The sequence below is a fragment of the Hakea prostrata genome, chromosome 2 (assembly GCF_041222555.1).
Source record: "Hakea prostrata isolate BN-2017 chromosome 2, UWA_Hpros_2, whole genome shotgun sequence".
Classification (NCBI taxonomy): Eukaryota; Viridiplantae; Streptophyta; class Magnoliopsida; order Proteales; family Proteaceae; genus Hakea; species Hakea prostrata.
In genome coordinates, this window is record NC_142601.1 from 63,417,931 (window position 1) to 63,436,982 (window position 19,052).

The following is a 19,052-nucleotide window of genomic DNA, read 5'->3' on the forward strand; positions in this document are numbered from 1 at the left end:
CCCTTTGGAGGGCCCTTAACCATGCTCTCCCCACCCAATCATTCCTTATTATCCCCGCAAACCCCAACTGCATCCTCTGTTGGAACGGTTTGGAAGACCTTGAAGGCTTGGACACCTTTTCTTTTCTTGCCCTTTCTCCAGATCTATCTGGGGAAAAGCCCCGACTTCCATTTTGCCCCGTTCAAGGCATTCCTTTGGTTTTGCTCGTGATTGGTCTTGGATTTTGAGAAACTTTTCAGGTTCTTCCATTTGCGATTGGATTGGTAAACTTATATATTGTGCCTCTATCCATCACCTATGGTGGAAGCGCAATCTTCGAAAATGGACCTCCAAATCCCGTCGTACAGATTTGGAATGCCATCTATTTTGATGTATCTTCTAGACTATTAGCTATTCCCCATCCCTCGGTTGATGATACCCCAAGGAACAGGTTTATTGCTTTCTCCTAGGGCCCTACTTCTTTTTTTCAGTCTTCCGCTTAAAGACCTTGTTCTTTTGTTCCCTCTTCGTTTAATATAATTATTTATTCATCCAAAAAAATAAAAAATAACAGATTCATCATCCAACTTTCTTTGTTATAAGTAAAAAGGTTTAAGGCCAATAAATAGATCTATAAATTTGTATTGTTAAGTGGCTGCCGTTATATGTTGCTAGGGGGGTGCTTGACCCATATGTACCGTTATGCACCGTTAGGGTACATATGTGTCAAGTTATTATTTCTTGTGCTCAAGGAAAAACTTTACCCTAGGCTAGTCTTTCTATTTATTTTCTTTTTCCTTTATCTAATGTATCTAGATTGAGGAAGATCTCTTCCATTAGGCTGTAACTAAATAACTATTGTGAGAAGAGATTACTTAAACGTTCTTGCAATATCGATATGGCCTTTCTCCTTCTCTTCTTCTTTGAAGGGCATCCCGCATTTCACTATGGTACTCCAAAACCAGAATGGACCAAAAGGTCGAACAACATTCAACTAAACCAGTTCATATGACTCAAGAAATACCATGTTTATTCCTACAATTTTGGAGTTGGTAAAATTTATCAGTACCATGTGGTATACCAAAAGGTCAAACAACATTGAACTAGACACAGTTCATATGACGAGAAACACCATGTAATTCCTACAATTTTGGAACTGGAAAGATTTATCAGTGCCATGTGGTACTTGTCAAACTTACATAAATTCTTCTGTTATACATTCTCTTTTGCACAGATTAGTAATGGTATAGATATATGATACCATATGTCCATACATAGATACTTCTGGTATAAAGCAATGAGGCAATGTCATCAAACTTACATCAGTTCCTTAGAAATATCTATTTATGCCAAAGGATGACTTTATGAATCATTAGTCTCATACACACTTGATATCCAAGCAAGCTTTATGTCAGACAGATGAGAAGTAAAGTTAATCATCATAAAGTAGAACCTCAATTCAGCTATGGTATGTTTTTTCATTAGACCAAAATACCCTTCTTTCAAAACAACACACTTTTTCCTCATTTAACATATACTTTCAAACCACCCTGAGTAATATCTGTTGAATCAATCAACCAATGAAACGCCCCACCTATCCGTAATAGGTTTTCTCAAAGAGGTACACCTCTTCAACTAACATCCTTTTACCTTAATCATTATGTTTTTTCTGCCCACCTCCCTTATTTCTCTCCTATAAATATTATTCACAATAAAAAAATTCTCACTATATTTCATCCCACCCCCAAAATTCTGCCCAATAGTTTATTTTCAACAACACCCTTAAAAATGAGGGGGGGGAAATATAAAGAAGAAGAAGAAGAAGAAGAGGTAATTCCTAATCCTTCGCAACATTCATTCTCTTTAACAATAAATAATAATTACTACTCTCTCTTTGTTCCAAGAAAATATGAGGGTAGAATAAAACTCTCCACTGCAAGACAAAATAATCAAAACTACAAAGTCTTTAAAAAAAATTTATATTTACAAAACATACTAAATTAAGAATCCACGATATGTTTATATTAGGGGGGGGGGGAAGCCAACTCGCTACTAGAAAAAAAAATGACAAACTTGTTACCAAACAATTACCACCCACATCAATGGTAAGCTAGTGTTTTGTGCTTCCATTCATCACCTATGGTGGGAGCACAATCTTCAAAGATGGACCTCCAAATCCCGCTCCACAAACAGGATTTGGATGCCATTTATTTTGATGTTTCTTCTAGATTGATAGCTATCCCCCATACTCCGGCTGATGATACCCCAACGAACAGGCTCATTGTTGTCTCCTGGGGTCTTAGTTCTTCTTTTCAATATTTTGCTTATAGACCTTGTTCTTTTGCTTCCTCTTTAATATAATTATTTATTCATCCAAAAAAAAAATTACCACCCACATCAATCAACATCACATTTAAAATTTTAAAAAACATCAAGGAGAAAAGGGATAATTAACCTTGACCTTTAACATGTCCTCTCATTCAAAGAAAACCTTTATATATTTAAATTATGGGGATAATTTACTAATGCCCCATGTATTATAGTTTAATTACTACTTTATCCCTTATACTTTTTTAAATTATTAATTCAACCTTCAACTTTGCCTGTAATTACTATTGTCCCCTATTGTTAAATTCCGTTAGTTAAATGATGACATGGCATATTTTATTTATTTAAAAATCCCAAATTAACCCAACAGTTTTATATTACTTATTTACACTTTATATTAAATTACATTACAATCCTCAATAATTAGGAAAACTTTAAACCTAATTAAACAATCTTTTTTTCTAGTCAAAAGAAAGAGAGAAAAGAAAAGGAAACTCACTTTCAAATTGATATGTACTTTTCAATTTGGTACTTTAAAAAAAATTCTTAGTTTTTGGTGTTATTTTTTATTTTGTTATTTACTTTCCAGTTTAATGTTTTCAATTTTAAGAAGTTTTTACTTCCAATCGATTGTTATTTATTTATTGTCTAATTTGACGTTAACAATTCCAGGAAGTTCCTACTACCAATAGGGTGCTTCTTCTTTTTTTAATCCAAAATGATATAAATGCACGTGTAAAATTATTTCATATGATTTTTTTCTAAATTAGGATAATATTATCTTTGGCCTACTTATTTATAAAAGGGCAAAACAAACATTAAACATTCAACCTTAATGGTCACTTAACACTGTTAGAGCTGAGGGGTAACAATAATTTCATAAAGAGCAAGGTTCTTTTAGTAATAAAGCTATAATACAGGGGGCAACAGTAATTATCCCTAAATTATTTCAAAAAAAAAAAAACACAAGTTTATGCACGTGAGATTTTAATAGTTTAATGAAAAATCAAACCCTAGCAAAACCAATTGAGCAAATAGAGGACAAGGGTTTTCTTTCTTCCTTATTATCTTTCTCTTTTTTTTTCCTTTTTATTTTCCCTTTCTATTGGAGGTGTGGAGGTCGAGGAGGCGAAGCTATTGTTATTTGTTAATAACACTAAGCATTTATCAAGGAGAAAGAATTCTCAATACTAAGTCAATAAAAAAAGTTCTGATACTTGTACTCACGCTTCTTCTAAATCAATAACTTTAATAGCAATATCCTTATTCAGCTCCTTGTCAAACCTGAAAAGCAAGAAAACTATCAGGAAACTCTAAAAAAGTGTTAATTCATAAAACATTATGAAAATGCAATAACCATCTCAATTGGAACTGCCACTTCCAGTAAAGTTGTCACTCATAAACTAAATGTGTTGTAGAAGACAAGATGTCAGGCGAAGAAGAGGGCTGGTCCACTTAGCCAACCAGTGAACCAACTCACTGGCCCTTAAGGTCAGCCAGCCTTGAGATGAGCCAAAATAAAGGCTGGGAATTGCTCAGTCTTTCAAACTCAATATCATGAGGGTATTTTAGACCATATAACACTGCCAATCTTCACGAGTAGTTGCTAGCCAATGGTATGTATCTTGGGGAACACGTGACTCCAGTTTTAACAAGAAAAGAGAGAACTGGCTGCACTTGTCTAAGACTTGAGATTTCATGTTTAGTTTCTAATTTTATGTAATAATTAGTAACCAACCACTTGTCTATGCTCTTTATTTATTGTTAACATTCCCTGCAGACACTTCTAAAGTTGATTGATATTGCTTTGAGCAAAGTTCTTGACCAGAGTATGACATGAGGGGCTGCTGAAAGCCTGGCAGGGCGAGCTGAATCCCATTACCCCCCCCCCTTCTCTTCTTCTTTTATCTTCCTGATGTATCCAGGCCCCCCACCCCCCACCAGGAGAAAAAAGAAAAAAAAAATTCAAAGATGGACCTAGAACCAAGCCCCAATTGGCGACCAGAAGCTGGCCGAACCCTCAGAAACGTATTTTGGTTATTTTCACACACCTCCTTGGGGACTGATGGTCTAGTTAGTTTCCCTATGTTGACAGGAGTTAGAATTTGCTTTTGATTTTAAATTTGGTTACGTCTTGGTCAAGAAATTGAAGAGTCCTTGTCCATGTGGGTGTCCTAGTTGGAATCAATTTTAAAGTAAAATTTGATGTATCCCGAGGTCTCGGTAGATTTTCCATAACCCTATTTAATAAGAACTAGCAAATAACGGGCTAACAAAGGACTTAGATATGGTCTGTGGGTTGACAAAGAGATTTTTTTGGGCTTGGATATGCTATGGGATGGTTAAAATTTATGGGATATCCTATGGTATGGCTCGAGTGGGAAAAAAGGACTATTATTTATGTAACTTGGGTTGTGGGAATATCCCAAGGCCCAATGGGATGACTTGAAATTTATTGGTTAACCTTTGAGGATATTTGGTTAAACTAGGGTTTGTGGGAAAAGGAATGGGATGCTGTAGGATTGATAGGAGAATGGTGGGAAAGGTTTGGAAAGTCTACGATTAACGGAAAGGAAGGGTTAGGGTTTTAATAAATCTAATTGGGGTGGGGTGGGGTGGGGTGGAAAGATCAAGGATTTGCCAAACCTTAAAAATGAAATGAAAAGCTAAGGCTGCGTTTGTTTGCAAAGGTGGGGTGGGAAAAAATGGGTAGGAAAAAAAAACATGTGGGTCCCATGTGTAATGGGGTGAGGGACAAGGAAAGAAAATGAAAGGGTTTTGTGGAAAAGTGATAGTGGTGGGTCCTACTTTTTACTTTTCCAAACTTTCCCACAAAGTCCCACCAAATATATGGGGTTTTAAAATGGCTTGGGGTGGGAAAGTTGGGCTGCCACATCACTAGACAAGTCTCTCACTTTCCCACCCCAAGCAACCAAACAATCTACCATTTTGGGATTTAAGGGAAAAGTAAGAAATCTACACTTTTTTCAAGAATTTTCCCACCCCACCTTTATTCTAGCAAACAAACGCAGCATTAGGGAATAATGGAATGGGATGAAAAGGGAAGGGAAGGCTTGCAATTATGAAAGAAAGAAAAATAAATTTAAGATTCATTGCAACCAAGTGCTTTCAGTGGTTAAGTAGACACATTTGCTTAAACAATGTATTTTCCATCTCCTGTTTGGCTTCACAACATTCATTTCTACACTGCCTGTAAGGTATCGCATTGTTGTGACAAATGATAAGTTTTGAAGGAATTTGCATGAATGACCCACTGCAGTGAAGCAACTGGGTGAAAGAAACATCAGGGGCAAAAGCTAAGATAATAGAATGTTCAATTAAATAAAACTGTATTAATATAGAAAAAACACCAGCAGATCGACTAATATCTATTAGGAAGCTATAACTCACCCTTTATAGACATCGCCAAATGATCCTTTTCCAATCAGCTCCAGTGAACTAAATCTGGACCCAATTGCATCCGTTATTACTGTTGCTTCAGCCATGTTATACACTTATACCAGCACCCTGTTCTTTCTTACACCCAAAACGTATATAATACAGTTCTTTAAGCCCAAGCACAACAACACAAGACAAATAACCAGATTAAATGTCTAGAAAGTGGACACCGTCTTCCAGACCCTCCTCCTCGTCACAAGACAAAATCAACATTGCACCTGAACTGTATAACAATAACAACTTAACTCGGTCTCAGCTTGCAATATGCATCTCCGAAACTGTCCGTACAAATTAAATAATCAATATTGTCACTGTAATTGTAGTGCACAATGATTTGTATTCAATTATAACGAAAAACAAAATGCACAACGCAAATGTGGCTTCGAACCACGGGAAATTTGTGCAAAATTGAATTCTTAGGTATTTTCGTTCGCTACAAGCGAAAGATGCTGAATAAACGCTACACCAAATCGGTAAAGAATAAGAGAAAGCAAGATTGCAACGACGTCAGTCGCGCGGAATTGGACCCAGAGAATCTTGCATCAAGTTTTGAATATCAACAATTAACAAGGAGCGAGATCGTCAAGTTCTTTATAAGTTGAGGATAATTAAACAAAACTCACCTGACAATGAGATTTGAAGCCTAAGAGTCGCTACTCCTTCTGCGTCTGTATGATTTATTGCCGAATTAGTGAATGATCTCAAGTAAAACACGAAGCAGCTAAAATCTGTGTCACTCTTTCCTCTGTGTTTTTCTCATTCGAACATCTGCAGATGGGCATTTTTCCGGTTCGACTGAACGAACAAAAGAAACGATGTATTGAAAGAACACTCGTGTGAGGTCCGAGGACGGGAACAAAACCGTCCATCCTGCTTTTGCCAAATGCCAGTCCCACTTAAGCATCAACGGCTATGCATTGATCTATAGGTCCAATCAATTAGTTTTGAGCTTTTTTACCTTAACTCCCAATAAATAATTAGTTTCTTTTCTGGCAAAACGGGGAAAAAATAAAATAAAATAATTAGTTTCTATTCATTGTTTTCACCTAACAACAAAAACAATAATTGAGTTTTTTATGTGTGGGTCCTGAAAGTAAAACATAAATTACTATTGAGTCCCTTAGTAAAGTAAAATCTAAGGGTGCAAGTGTGCAAGTTTGGCCCATTCCCTAACCCTAAGCGAAGTTTGAATAGGGTTTGGGGTCAAGATGTTGGCACTACAAGCAAGTTAGAGCCTCGGATTACTCTTTGGCCCATCCTGTTCCCAACCTATTCTTGATTTTTTGGCTTGATCCTAGCTCCTAATCGTACCTTTAATTTTGTCCGTGATGCTTGTTCTCAGTGAAAGTAATTTATAATTTAAACTAAAATATATTTTTTATTTATGATAATTTGGGATTTTATAAAAATATTTAACGGTAAAGTTATAACTTAACAGAAAAAAATTAATAGAAATGAGACATTTGATAATTTTGCTAGATAAGAGAGGAGGAGGTAGGTGATATTTAGTAGATTAATAAATGAGGTCGGTGACATTAACAAAAAAAAACTACAAATCTTGTGCCAAAACCCAAGGGTTTGGATCAGAATCAATTTTAAGGGTAAGCAGCTTGGTTCGCTTAAGCAATGTTCCGGTATCGAATCCTTGTAGATGCAAAAAAATCCCCGCTGGGAGACTCACCCACCACAGCCAGGTGTGCAACGCGGGTCAAACCACCGATTTATAAAACCGGGGTTGGCAAAAAAAAAAAAACACACTAGCTTGGGGTGAAGCGTGGTTTTTCCAATACCAACTCTGTCCAGGCCATTCCAGTTATCCATGAAACCAGCTTCCTAAGCCCTCAAAGGAAAACCCAATAATCAATTCACAAAGCCGTGAGAGATACTATTATTGAAGCCAGTTTCTGGATCCAGCCGATTTGTTATGTTATCATAATGCAAGATCCATCTTCATTTTAATCTAACAACCTCATTTTGCATTGCAAAAACACTTGAAATGTCACTCAATGAACACTAAATTCTGTTACTACAACGACCACAGTATCTCTCAATCTCATCATTTAGTTTTAGAAGACCCCGATAGGGTGGATGGGTGAGAGTTGTGGGGGACTCTAAGTGGAAGGAGTATTTTAGTTATTTAATTAATAGATTTAACAGCTTTCAAGTAGTGTTAGTTGCTTTGAGACCCAAATATATTTTGTTGCACTAAGAATGCCCTACAGTAGTCTATGTTCTACTAAAATGACTAATGCATAAAAAATGGAATAAAAAAAAAAAAAAAAAAAAAAGAGTTGACTTGCTACTAATCGAAATAAATAAATATTTTATATCATAATTAAAAAAATGAAAATAAATCACCTTAACTAATTAAAAATCATTATTGTTTTTTAAAATATACCATAAGTGTATTTACTAGCTGAGGAAACTTTTACAAGTTGAGAGCATTAGTATATATGAGATTTAATGTGGATTTCTTTCCACACAAAAATTTGCTAGGCCATTGAATGAGTATTAAGTATGATTTAATGCTTGATGGTAATGGTATCATTCACAACTCATATTCTACAATGCCATTAATACAATGAATTAGATATTAAGTTAAAGCATTAAAACCACTCACATAGGTGGGGGAGGAATTGTGGAGGTCAGAGTTCGCATATTGTTGGGACTATGGGCAGAGTATCGTCAATATTAATTATATAAAAATTCACTTGAAAATGTAGTTGAAGTGTGCGTAAACTGGTTTGAATAAAAATTGAAATTAAATTGTGGTCTATAGAGTCACTAATTGTCTTTTATTAAGGAATAAATAGAATCACAGAGGTTTGGGGCAAATAACTACTAGAGAAGAACATCAATGAACTAACGAGTTATTTTAATAACGTTTGTTTTTTTGTTTTGTTACTATTCATCGTAAGCACTAAGACATCATTGGTTACCATTGACACATGAAAAAAAAAAAGAAAAAAAAAAAGGGGGGGAGTTTTTTTTTTTTTTTTTTTTTTTTTTTTTTGTTCCCGGCCCTTTCCCCCCCCCCGGGGGGTTTTTTTTTTTTTTTTTTCTTGCTCGCGCACCCCACACAACAAACAATATAATCCATTCATGGTCAACAAACCTCAATTTATTGTTAGGATTTTTTGGCCAAACACATAAAAGGAAATGCATTCAAATAAACAAGTTTGGGGGAATCCTCACAGCTGAAACATAGTACAAATGGTCAAGACCTCTAGGTGTTTGCAACCACCAAATTTTAGACAAACCTAAACAACGGGGCCCCCTAGCTAAGAATTATGCCTCAGTATTCGCTATTATAGAAATATGTAAGACAACACAGTTGTCAAACCTCATCAAAGAGGTCTTAATAAGCTGAAGTAAATTGAAACAATGCCAATCTAAAGCACTATAATGATCATGTAGACTAGAGACCACGGCCTGACAATTAGACCATGGCTTGTATATCACTTTCAACTCTACTTGTTGTGCAGATAAAACCCAACATGCTTTCCATGCGAGTAGCTATAAAAGACCCAAATGAAGTCTTTATAATCACTCCACGAACACTACGAGAAGTTGTTGAATCCCATGAACCATTTGAAAAAGTATAAAATAAATGTGTGTCATCAATATCTATCATTTACGTATTCAAATGATTAAATAGAAGAATTGGAAACATGCAACATATGAGACTCAATCACTCCTCTTGAATGATTCGAATCTTGAATTTTAAGCCGGTTTTTAGTTTTCTTTTTTGGAAGGTAAGGCAATACTTATTATGAAATCACCAAGATTTGTATATTTGCTGACGTGGCCCTAAGATCCGCGAAGTAGAGAGAGTTTGATTCTCCCGCTCAGTCCCCAGAATTAAAAATAAAATATCGCCAAACCGCGTAACGAGTATACCATTCGTCGGTCTCAAACCCCAATCTCAAGTGCTTCGTTTGGCTCCGACGTCTGTCGTTAATCGAGAATGGAAAACGTTGGCTTGAATCGCGTGCTCCATTCGGACCACTCCATTTGTCCCTTCGTCGATGAAGAGTAACCGTCGCTGATTAATTTTGCATGCATACGCAAAGCTTACTCCATGAAGTCGAAGTTGACCATTAACTCCATCCCTGGTAAAGAGTAACCGTTACTGAATAGTAAGGCTTGCACATTCCAAGTGTACTGCATGGAGTCGATCGATAACTCCCCGATAAGCTCCCAAAAGCAGAGATTTTTAGGTTATTCATGCATACATAATGCGAGAGACAAGCAGAGCGGAGCAGCCGAGTTGGGAATCGCAATACCCTACCTCTGCATTCCTCGTCATCCGAAAGCGAGGACATGTCTCTTACCGTCAAAGCTATCGACGAAATCAACCCCAATGTTAATGACGATCGCTGCAGAAAGGAAGATAAACTGAGACATGACCGAAGAGCTGTTGAGTTGTTTGATTCTGCAATCAATACCGGTGATGCCTCCTGAAATTTCTATTCTTCAATCATATGAAGTGGTTCTGCTGCATTTATTTATCATTTTATCATCTCACTATAATGGAAAGATTAAAACGTTCAATTTTCTGTCTTGAGGAAAATTAAATTCGATACGGTTTATGCTATAAGCAGATTTGAATCAGAAAAAATGAATCTCCGCTTCATCTCCAAAATGATCTGTTATCTGCTAAATTCTACTTAGCGACAGCTTTCATCTGATAAGATTGATTGATTCCGTAATTGTTTGAAGAATTGTACTGCCAATATTTTTTCCATAACCTGTAAAGTCCTCTCAGATGTTGAAGTATCTTATTCTTTCAAATAACCCTGCCGCCAAGTTGGCTATAACTGTGGTAATGTAAAGGAAAATTCCCGGTGAGGGAATGGACCATGGATTGGCAGAAGAGGAGCAGTATTAAAGAGAGGTGCCTTTAATTAAAACAATGTCAACCGGGGGAAGGAAAAACCAAGAATGTGATCTTAGTGGAGCATAACCATGGCATTATTTATTGGTATGCTGGATTGTTAATGCCGAGCATGTAACTAGGCACAGCGTATTATGACCAGACCTCGATAGATAGTGTTCGTTGTCATAGTGGAAACTTGATAGTTGTCAAGACAGTGTTTAATGTATTGGCATCACATAATGAACTCCTTTATTGATTGTAGAAATAGTATTATTAAAGCCAACTAGATCACAGGTTAAATGTAGTGTTGATTGCTTACCTTTTGGGAATACTCAACTATTCAGAAATGAACTCGTGTTAGCAACGGTTGTCAAAGTTCAAGCAAAACTTTGATTGTGGCTTGCATTTGTGAGAAACAGAGAAACTTCATTCAATTTACAAATATCAAAACGGACTAGCTTAATAGTGACTTACACTTTTAGGTTGGGCAAAAGATGTCAACTATGCTGGTTTCCTGAAGCTGGAAGATTGTGGCTAAGGAAAAAATTAGTTTTCTGATTGGATGTACTCAGGTTTACCAAAATCTGATTCTAACTAGACTGCCTCTATCCCCTCAGACGCTTCTTTATCTTGATTCTTGATACAATATCCTTGCTCTAAGACCCTTTACTATAGGGACTTGCTCTTTGATCGGTGACAACAGATCCACAATTCTTTTGATAATTGGCACCATTGCATCGAAAAGGAATCCTTCTCCAATCCATCCATTCCAGAGCTTTTTCCAACAGTGGCTGAAATTCCCAAGGTTTGTGTTTGGAATCCTCCTCGTTGTCAGCAGGCCCTGGTAGACATTTGGAATGATCTACCATCGGTCTTGAGAAGCCCTCTGATAATAGTAATAGCATAATCTGTCTGTCCTCTTGCTTTGGGCACTTGATCCCCAAAATCTGCTCGGAATCAACTTAGACAAGGATGCCTCTCGTCCCTTGGAGAAAACTTGTCTGGATCAGAAGAACATTCCCCTCCACTGCTTCATTACATGAAGTGTCTCCTCTAATTGCTTCCCAGCCTAGGCTTTTCTTCGAGATCGGCATTTGCAACTTGCAAGTCTCCCCAAACTGTAACCTCTGCTGGAGCACTCTTGAAGAAATTTACCATCTCTTCTTTGCCTCTCCTTTGCTGCTTCTATCTGAAAAGGTGTTGTCTTTAAGTGTTGGCCTCAACCTAGAAGAGTTCTTCCTTTAGATAGGGAATGGATCAAGGTGGACATGACTTTCACCAGTTCTTCCAATTGTGATTTAGTTCTGTGCCATTACCAATCCTGTTCTGATAGAGCAGAACACTTAGAAATAGACCACCAACTCCAAACCTCCTAATTAGATTTTTTTCTTTTGAAGTCAAAGACTCAAAGGAAAGCTTCTTTCCTCCCCTACAACTTGCATTGATTCCTTTAGGAATAGTCACATCCTCGTAGCCTGGAGGATCCTCCTCTCCACTTTTTTCTTGGGTTGGTATTCCTTATTTGAGGCAAGTTTTCTTGAGTCCTTCCGTTTTTTCCTCTTTCCGGAGATGTGGTAGTTCTTTTCTTTTGGTTTAATTCAATTATTTATTCGGCCAAAAAGTTGCTGAAAATAGAAAGTTAGGATATAGAGAACTAGGATTTCAATAACTTGAGATAGTGTTTTCTCATTCTTCCTTGTCCTTTATTGCATATATTGGATGATGTAAATCAAATTATAGGGTTAGGGTTTCTTAAGATGATTCCCTAGAATTTTAAGATTTGCCCAGAATCTTCCAGCAATTTGTCCAAAAATTTCAAGGGAACCTATGGATGATTAGAGTTTAAACAAAAAAATTCTATAGGGATCCTTTGGATCAATATGGAAAGGTAAGAATTGATATGGGAGGCCTAATTTTTAACCAAAACAACTAAATGGGTTGTGATTAAGTGACAAGGATAAAACATAACGCTTTCAAAATAGAATTGGATTGGGGAAAAGATGGATAGGGGTTGAATTGGGAAATTAGGGAAAGATTTGGAGGTGAAACCAGTTCAAGAATCCTTGAAAAACTTGGGCAACTCAATTCTTTCTTCTTTTTCTTATTTTTTCCCTCTTCTTGCTGCAAGAAAGAGATAAAGGGAAAGAGTCCGAGATAGTTGGGAGGGGTCGTAGAGCAGGGGTAGGGTGGGTGAGGGGTGTCTTGGGAGGGTACAGGAGGAGGATGGGGTTGCTGCTGCACAAGTGCGGAAACAGGGGGCAGGGGTTGGGGAAGGTTGCGCAGAAGAGGGCAGGGGCTGGGGGTGTCTTGCGGGGGTCTAGGGGAGGTGGGGGTGTTTATACTTGATTGAAGGCTGTTGTGGAAGATGAATGTTTGCTAGAATTGGTTGAAGACTATAGAGAATTGCTTGATCTTTGAAGAATCTTGAAAGAAGATGCTGAATATTGAAGAATTTTTCTAACCTCGTTCCTTACTCAGTAACTTTTCATTCAGTCCTACTTGCAATTATAAAGAAATGATAGGCTTACCGCTTATTTATAGCCTACTAAAAGACTCTAACACTATGTGGGATTCCTTAACAGACAAGGATCCCACCACATAATCTGGACTATTGAATTGGAATCTAAACTATTAAAGACACATACTGAAGATAAAAGACTTATTAACTTGAGACTCTATTTAAGGAAGTTCACTTCAAAAGAAATCCTTAGGACACTCAACCATCAACTATTAAAAGACAACTTCTAATTAAAAGTAAACTCCTAAAAGATAAGATCCCTCCTAAAATATAGGAACCTTCCTAGAAGACAGGAACCCTCTTTGTACTAGAGTCTTATCTTATCCACAGTCTAACCAATTCAAACACAACTCAAATTAAGAAGTAAAGCACAAATCAAACTCTAGAAATACATCTTGAAATAATTCCATCACTAAAAGAGGGCTGAAAGTGCCCTAAATACCCCTACTAGGAGGTTCGGCCAGCTCAAGGGGACTTCTTGGAGCCATCTTGGGGCCCCACCTACGGGTTTGGCCAAGGGGGGTCTCTGTGTTCACATCATTAGATCTCTACTGTTTAGGTGACACCTGGATATGTCTCACTAGGCAATCTCCAGCACCCTACCCCTAGATGTTGAAGAGGGGTCCAAAAGTTTGTGATCGAGAGACTGGGTCATTTTGATATTTGATTAAATGTTGGCTTAAGTTGAAAACACGATTTGGATTGAAGTGCTTGTTTTGAATTTGCCTGTCCACTTTCCCCACAATCTTCTCTCTCTATTTTGTCCCTGATGATTGTTGCTTTCCTTCATATCTTTTCTCTTATTTTCTTCCCATTAATTAATAAAACAAAGAGCCTGCAAGCTGGTAAATTGTCAAGTGGTCTCAAGCTTCCTTCTTTGGTTTTGCAGATCTGAAATCCACCACCTATAAATCATTGATTTGATCTGCATTAGAAAGTCTCTTAGGTTGATATGTCAAAGTAAGTCGTTGAATTGATGTCGGTAATCTTGGAAATGGAAGGGTTGTGCTCTTGGATTGAACTAGATAATCATGAATTTATGATAACCGAAAGTATCCTATTTATTTTTGGGGGTTCCTAACAAGAAATGTTGTGTCATTATCGAGATTCACAAATAATACTTGAGTCTGATCTTCCATGAGTAACTATTTATACCTTCCATAGGTAACTACTTATACCTTCGGTTTATTGTCAACTGGATTCTTTTCTATAAGAACTTGAAGGGTTCGATGTATCTCGTTCCTGTATAGAAGGGCATTGATAATGTTACTGCAATGGCTGTATTTTGGTGTTGTCATCTTTGGCAACTTGTTGTAGTGCAGCGCAGATGCTTTATTGGCTGGTTAATAGAGAATATTGCTGCCGCATTTTCCAAAATTTGGATTACATTGATAATGATGTAAGTGGGCCCCCTCCCCCTTGCCAAACCAGCAATTTGGGCCCTAAACCCAAAGCCCACATGGCGCACCTAGTAGGTTGGCCGAACCCTACCAACGGTATTTTGATCATTTTCTAACTTCTTTTGGTGATGACTGTATTATTAATTTTCTTTTTATTTTTTTGAATCCATATCTAATTTTATTTCTTTAATTGAGTTAGTCTTGAGAGTCCTAGTCAGTGATGGAGTCCCAATTGTAATTAATTTTAATTTAAGATTCCTTTTGGAAAATTAGATATGACTTTTGCAAGTTGCTTTCTTTTATTTTTGGTTGTTACTTATTGAGTTGTATAAAGGATTCCCTAGGTGAATCAAGTTAGGTTTCCAAGTTTGAGTCTAATTATTTTCCCTCCAATTGTAAGGCTATATTTTGCCCACCCTACCTCATTGTAAAACAAGTTGAATTGATGAATAAAGGAGCAAACAAGGTCGTGGTCCTCTTGGGAGGGCCATAGTGGATTAGAAAGCTTTATTCTTCAGTTTCAGCAAGAGATCTTGAAAGTCCAGCAAGCATTCATCCATCTACAACAGCCTTCCCTCCCTATCAAGTAAGTACAGCCCCTCCCCCACCACTTCTCTACCCTGTGGCCATACCAAGAAATCTTCCCCACCCTTCCTCCCTCTGTGGACCTCCTAGCCCCTCCTCCCCTACCCTGCAACATCCCTAGAACTAACCCCCACCCCTCCGCTACCTTGTGGCTTAGGATCACCCCCAAACCTCTCCCAAACCTCTCCCAAACCATGCACCCCACCTTTTCCCTTTCTTGGATCTTACTGCAGACTGCAGTATTAGAAAGAAAGAAAAGAAAGAAGAAAAGAGAGAAAGAAAGCAAGAGAGAGTGGCGTTTGCTTTAGATTTGACCCTTTTTGTCTGTCGTTGGCGGAGGAGGAGAAATCCCTCTCCTTGCTCCTCTCTTCCCTGGTCTCCCTTAAAGAAAGTTTTCTCCATAAAAAATCCCGGGTCAAGTGGCTTGAGCTTGGAGACGCCAATACCGCTTTCTTCCACCGCTCTCTTAAAGCTCGCCACAACTTCAATTCCCTTCCTTGCCTCCTTACTAGTGGTGGTGTTTGGATCTCAGACCCCCAAGTATCAAGGAGGAAGTTGTCTCCTATTTCTCGAATCTCCTTTCTCCCCCCTCTCTCTCCCCTCGCCCGTCCCTCCTTCCTTCATTCTTAACAAATTCATCGACCCCTCCCTTCTCCCGTCTCTTTGCTTTATCCCTTCTCTTGATGAGATCCGCACTGGCATTCGTTCCCACAAAGCCAACAAGGCCCCTGGTCCTGATGGCTTCAGTATGGGATTCTTCTTGGCCACTTGGGATTTCATTGAGCCTGACCTCATTCATGCTATTTGCAGCTTCTTCCTTAACCCTTCCTAGCTCTCCACCATCAATAATACATTTCTTTGTCTTATCCCCAAAAAACCTGGTGCCTCCTCTTTCTCTGATTTTCATCCCATTTCGCTCTATAATCTCATTTATAAATTCATCTCCAAAGTCTTGGCCAATCGTCTTAAATTGGTTATCCCCTCTCTGGTTAGCCCCATCCAATCGGCCTTCATTGCCGGTCGGAGCATCTCTGACAATATCCTCCTTTGTGCTGAGATTATCTGTGGTTTTGATAGAGCTGGCCATTCCCCTGCTGCTCTTATGAAGGTCGATCTTCATAAAGCCTTTGACTCTATTCGGTGGGATTTTATCAGTGAAGTCCTTTCGGCGATGGGTTCCCCCCTCCTTTGTCCACTTGGTTGAGACTTGTATCTCCACTCCTCACTTCTCTGTCATCACCAATGGCTCCCCGGTTGGATTTTTCTCCTCGCGAGTTGGCATTCGTCAAGGATGCCCCCTATCCCCTTACCTCTTCACCTTAGCGCTGGAAGTGCTTTCCCGCCTCATTCAATCCAAAATTGATCAGATGCTCATTTCTCCCATTCCCAAGTGTCGCTCCCTCAAGCTCACCCACCTCGCCTTTGCTGATGACCTCATGATTTTCTCTAAGGTTGACCACTCCTCCATCTCTTCTATCCTCTTTATCCTCTCCCACTTTGAATCCCTCTCGGGTCTTATAGTCAACTTCGAGAAGTCCACCATCTTTCTCTCTGGTATCTCTGATTTTTCTAGAGCCTCCCTCCTTTTTCTCTTTGGGTTCAACCCAAGCTCCTTCCCTGTGACCTATCTCGGTCTCCCCTTATCCCCGGTAGGCTCACTCGCCACCATTGCTCCCTAATGCTTGACCATATCCCGAAAAAGCTCCAACTCTGGAAGAGTAAGCTTCTTTCGTTTGTTGGGAGAATGGTGCTCATCCATTCTGTCCTCCTATCTCTACTGGTGTGGTATCTTTTCCCTTTCTAAATCTATCATCCACTCTCTGGAATCCATTTTCTGTGCTTTCCTTTGGAAAGGCCTGGAGTCTCCTCGCTTCCTTCATCCTATTAGCTGGAAGTCTGTTTGCCGTCCCAAATTTGAGGGTGGTCTTGGAATTCGCCGTATTCGTGATATGAATATTGCTTGTCTCATGAAACTCATTTGGAAGATCGCTTCCAAACATGATTCCATTTGGGTTTCCTGGGTCTATTTCTACCTCCTTAAGAGTGACTCGATTTGGATTATATCGCCCCCCTCCAACCCCTCTTGGATTTGGAGGAAGCTCCTGATTCTCCGTGGTCGTGCTCTCCTTGTCATTTCTGTCCTTGTCTCTACTGGTGTCTCCACTTCCTTTTGGCTTGACCCTTGGCATCCGATGGGTATCCTGTACACTCTCCTTGGCCCTATAACCGTTTATAACACCCGTATCCCAAAATCAACCCCCCTTTCCATGTTCATTTCCTTTGGCTCTTGGTCCCCCTCCCCCCACCCATGTCTCACACAGGTTTGGAGCTCCCTCCCCCCTTTTCCGCCATACCGACGACCGCGTTACTTGGCTGCACCCCCACCCTACCTCCTTTTCTACTGCCTCGGCTTGGAACCTCCTGAGAACTCCATCTCCCCCTATACCTTGGTCCCCCCTTGTTTGGTTTAAAGGCCACATCCCTCGCCATGCCCTTACTCTTTGGAGAGTCCTTAACCTTACGCTGCCTACCCAAGCTTTTCTCATTAGCCGCCACATCCCCGCCAACCCAAACTATACCAACTGTTGGAATAGTTTAGAGGATATTGACCATCTCTTTTTCTGTTGCCTTATTTCCCGCTCTGTTTGGTCCCTAGCCCTTGCATCCATTTGGCCCAAATCGCGTCATTCTTTGGGCTTTGCTCGAGATTGGAATTGGATCCTGAGAAATTTTGCCGGTACCTCTATCTGTGACCTTGTGGGTAAGCTTGTCTTTGCCGCCACTATTCACCATCTTTGGTGGGAGCGTAACATGCGAAGATGGACTTCCAAATCCCGTTCTAGAGATATGATTTAGAATGCCATCTACTTTGATGTTTCTTCGAGACTTCGTTCTCTCCCCCACCCCCTTGTTGTAGACTCTCCAAGAAATAGGTTGATTGTTAGTTCTTGGAGTCTCTCAGCTTCTTTCTTGTCCCCTTCTTGACTGGGACTCTCCCCTCCCCCATGATCCCATTTGTTTGTGCTCTTTTTGGCTTTTAGTAATTTAATTAGTTATTCATCCAAAACAAAAAAAAAAAAAAGGAAAGCAAGAGAGAGAGAGGGAAAGAAAATTCAAGAAAGAGAGGCAAGATTGAAAGGTCCGCCCAAGAATTCAAGAAACCCTATCAAAACCTCCCAAGATTCCAATAAACCTACCCAAGAATCAGTTCTTTACCCTATGACAGCCCATTCCGTTTCCCCACTCAACCCTATCCCTCCTATACCCAACTGCTATGCTCCCAACTTTCCTCCAGGTTCCATAACCATTACATCATCATCCAATTTGGGTTTGTTAAAACCCTATCTTTATTTCCTTCTCAACTACTTTCAACCCATTTAGGTTCTTGTTAACCCAAACTTTAGCCAAACCCCTAACCATCCCAAATTTCACCTGAAGACCCATCCCATCTAGATTTGTTAAAAATCTATATTTCCTAGGTTTGGTTCTTTATCTGCTGGTTCACAAAGGAAAGGATCCTGAAGTAACCATAATTTTAGGGAAATACTTACACTCTAAATCCTAAAATTCAGGTTACATCAGACAAAGTGTTTGATTGCACTTCATCAGACATTAGGAATCATCACTGATTTGGCAAATCTTTGTTGCTTTTGTTCTTAATTATATTTGGAAAAGCTTAGACTAGATTGGGTTGGGTATTGTATTCAATTTTATTTTGATTAATGGGAAGGCTAAGGCCTTTTGTAATTAGGGATAATAGTCCTAGCCTCATTGCGTTGTAGGTTGAAGTAGGCTAAGGCACATTGTATTAAAAAGTGCATTAAGCAATCACAAACCTCGATGGGTATTGCCCCATGGAGTAGCCTTAAATGGTTAAGGCGACCCCATGGTTAAGGCGACTCCA

General features: G+C 38.9%; 1 protein-coding gene across 3 annotated transcripts in view; it reads right to left on the reverse strand.

Annotated features, from left to right (window-relative positions):
- Window positions 1-6,656, reverse strand: part of LOC149025615 (Protein kinase superfamily protein) — a 32,248-nt gene extending 25,592 nt beyond the window's left edge. The window contains exons 1-3 of one of the 3 annotated variants that reach the window (XM_089145815.1): window positions 6,390-6,656; window positions 5,719-5,989; window positions 3,535-3,591 (exon numbers count right to left, since the gene is read on the reverse strand). In XM_089145815.1, coding sequence (XP_089001941.1) covers window positions 3,535-3,591; window positions 5,719-5,813 — 152 coding nt within the window. In that variant the 5' untranslated portion in view covers window positions 5,814-5,989; window positions 6,390-6,656. Of the gene's footprint in view, window positions 1-3,534; window positions 3,593-5,718; window positions 6,045-6,389 lie in introns of those variants that run through there. The other 2 variants (XM_089145816.1, XM_089145817.1) reach the window with 2 other exon arrangements.
- Between the last annotated feature and the right edge of the window lie 12,396 nt (window positions 6,657-19,052).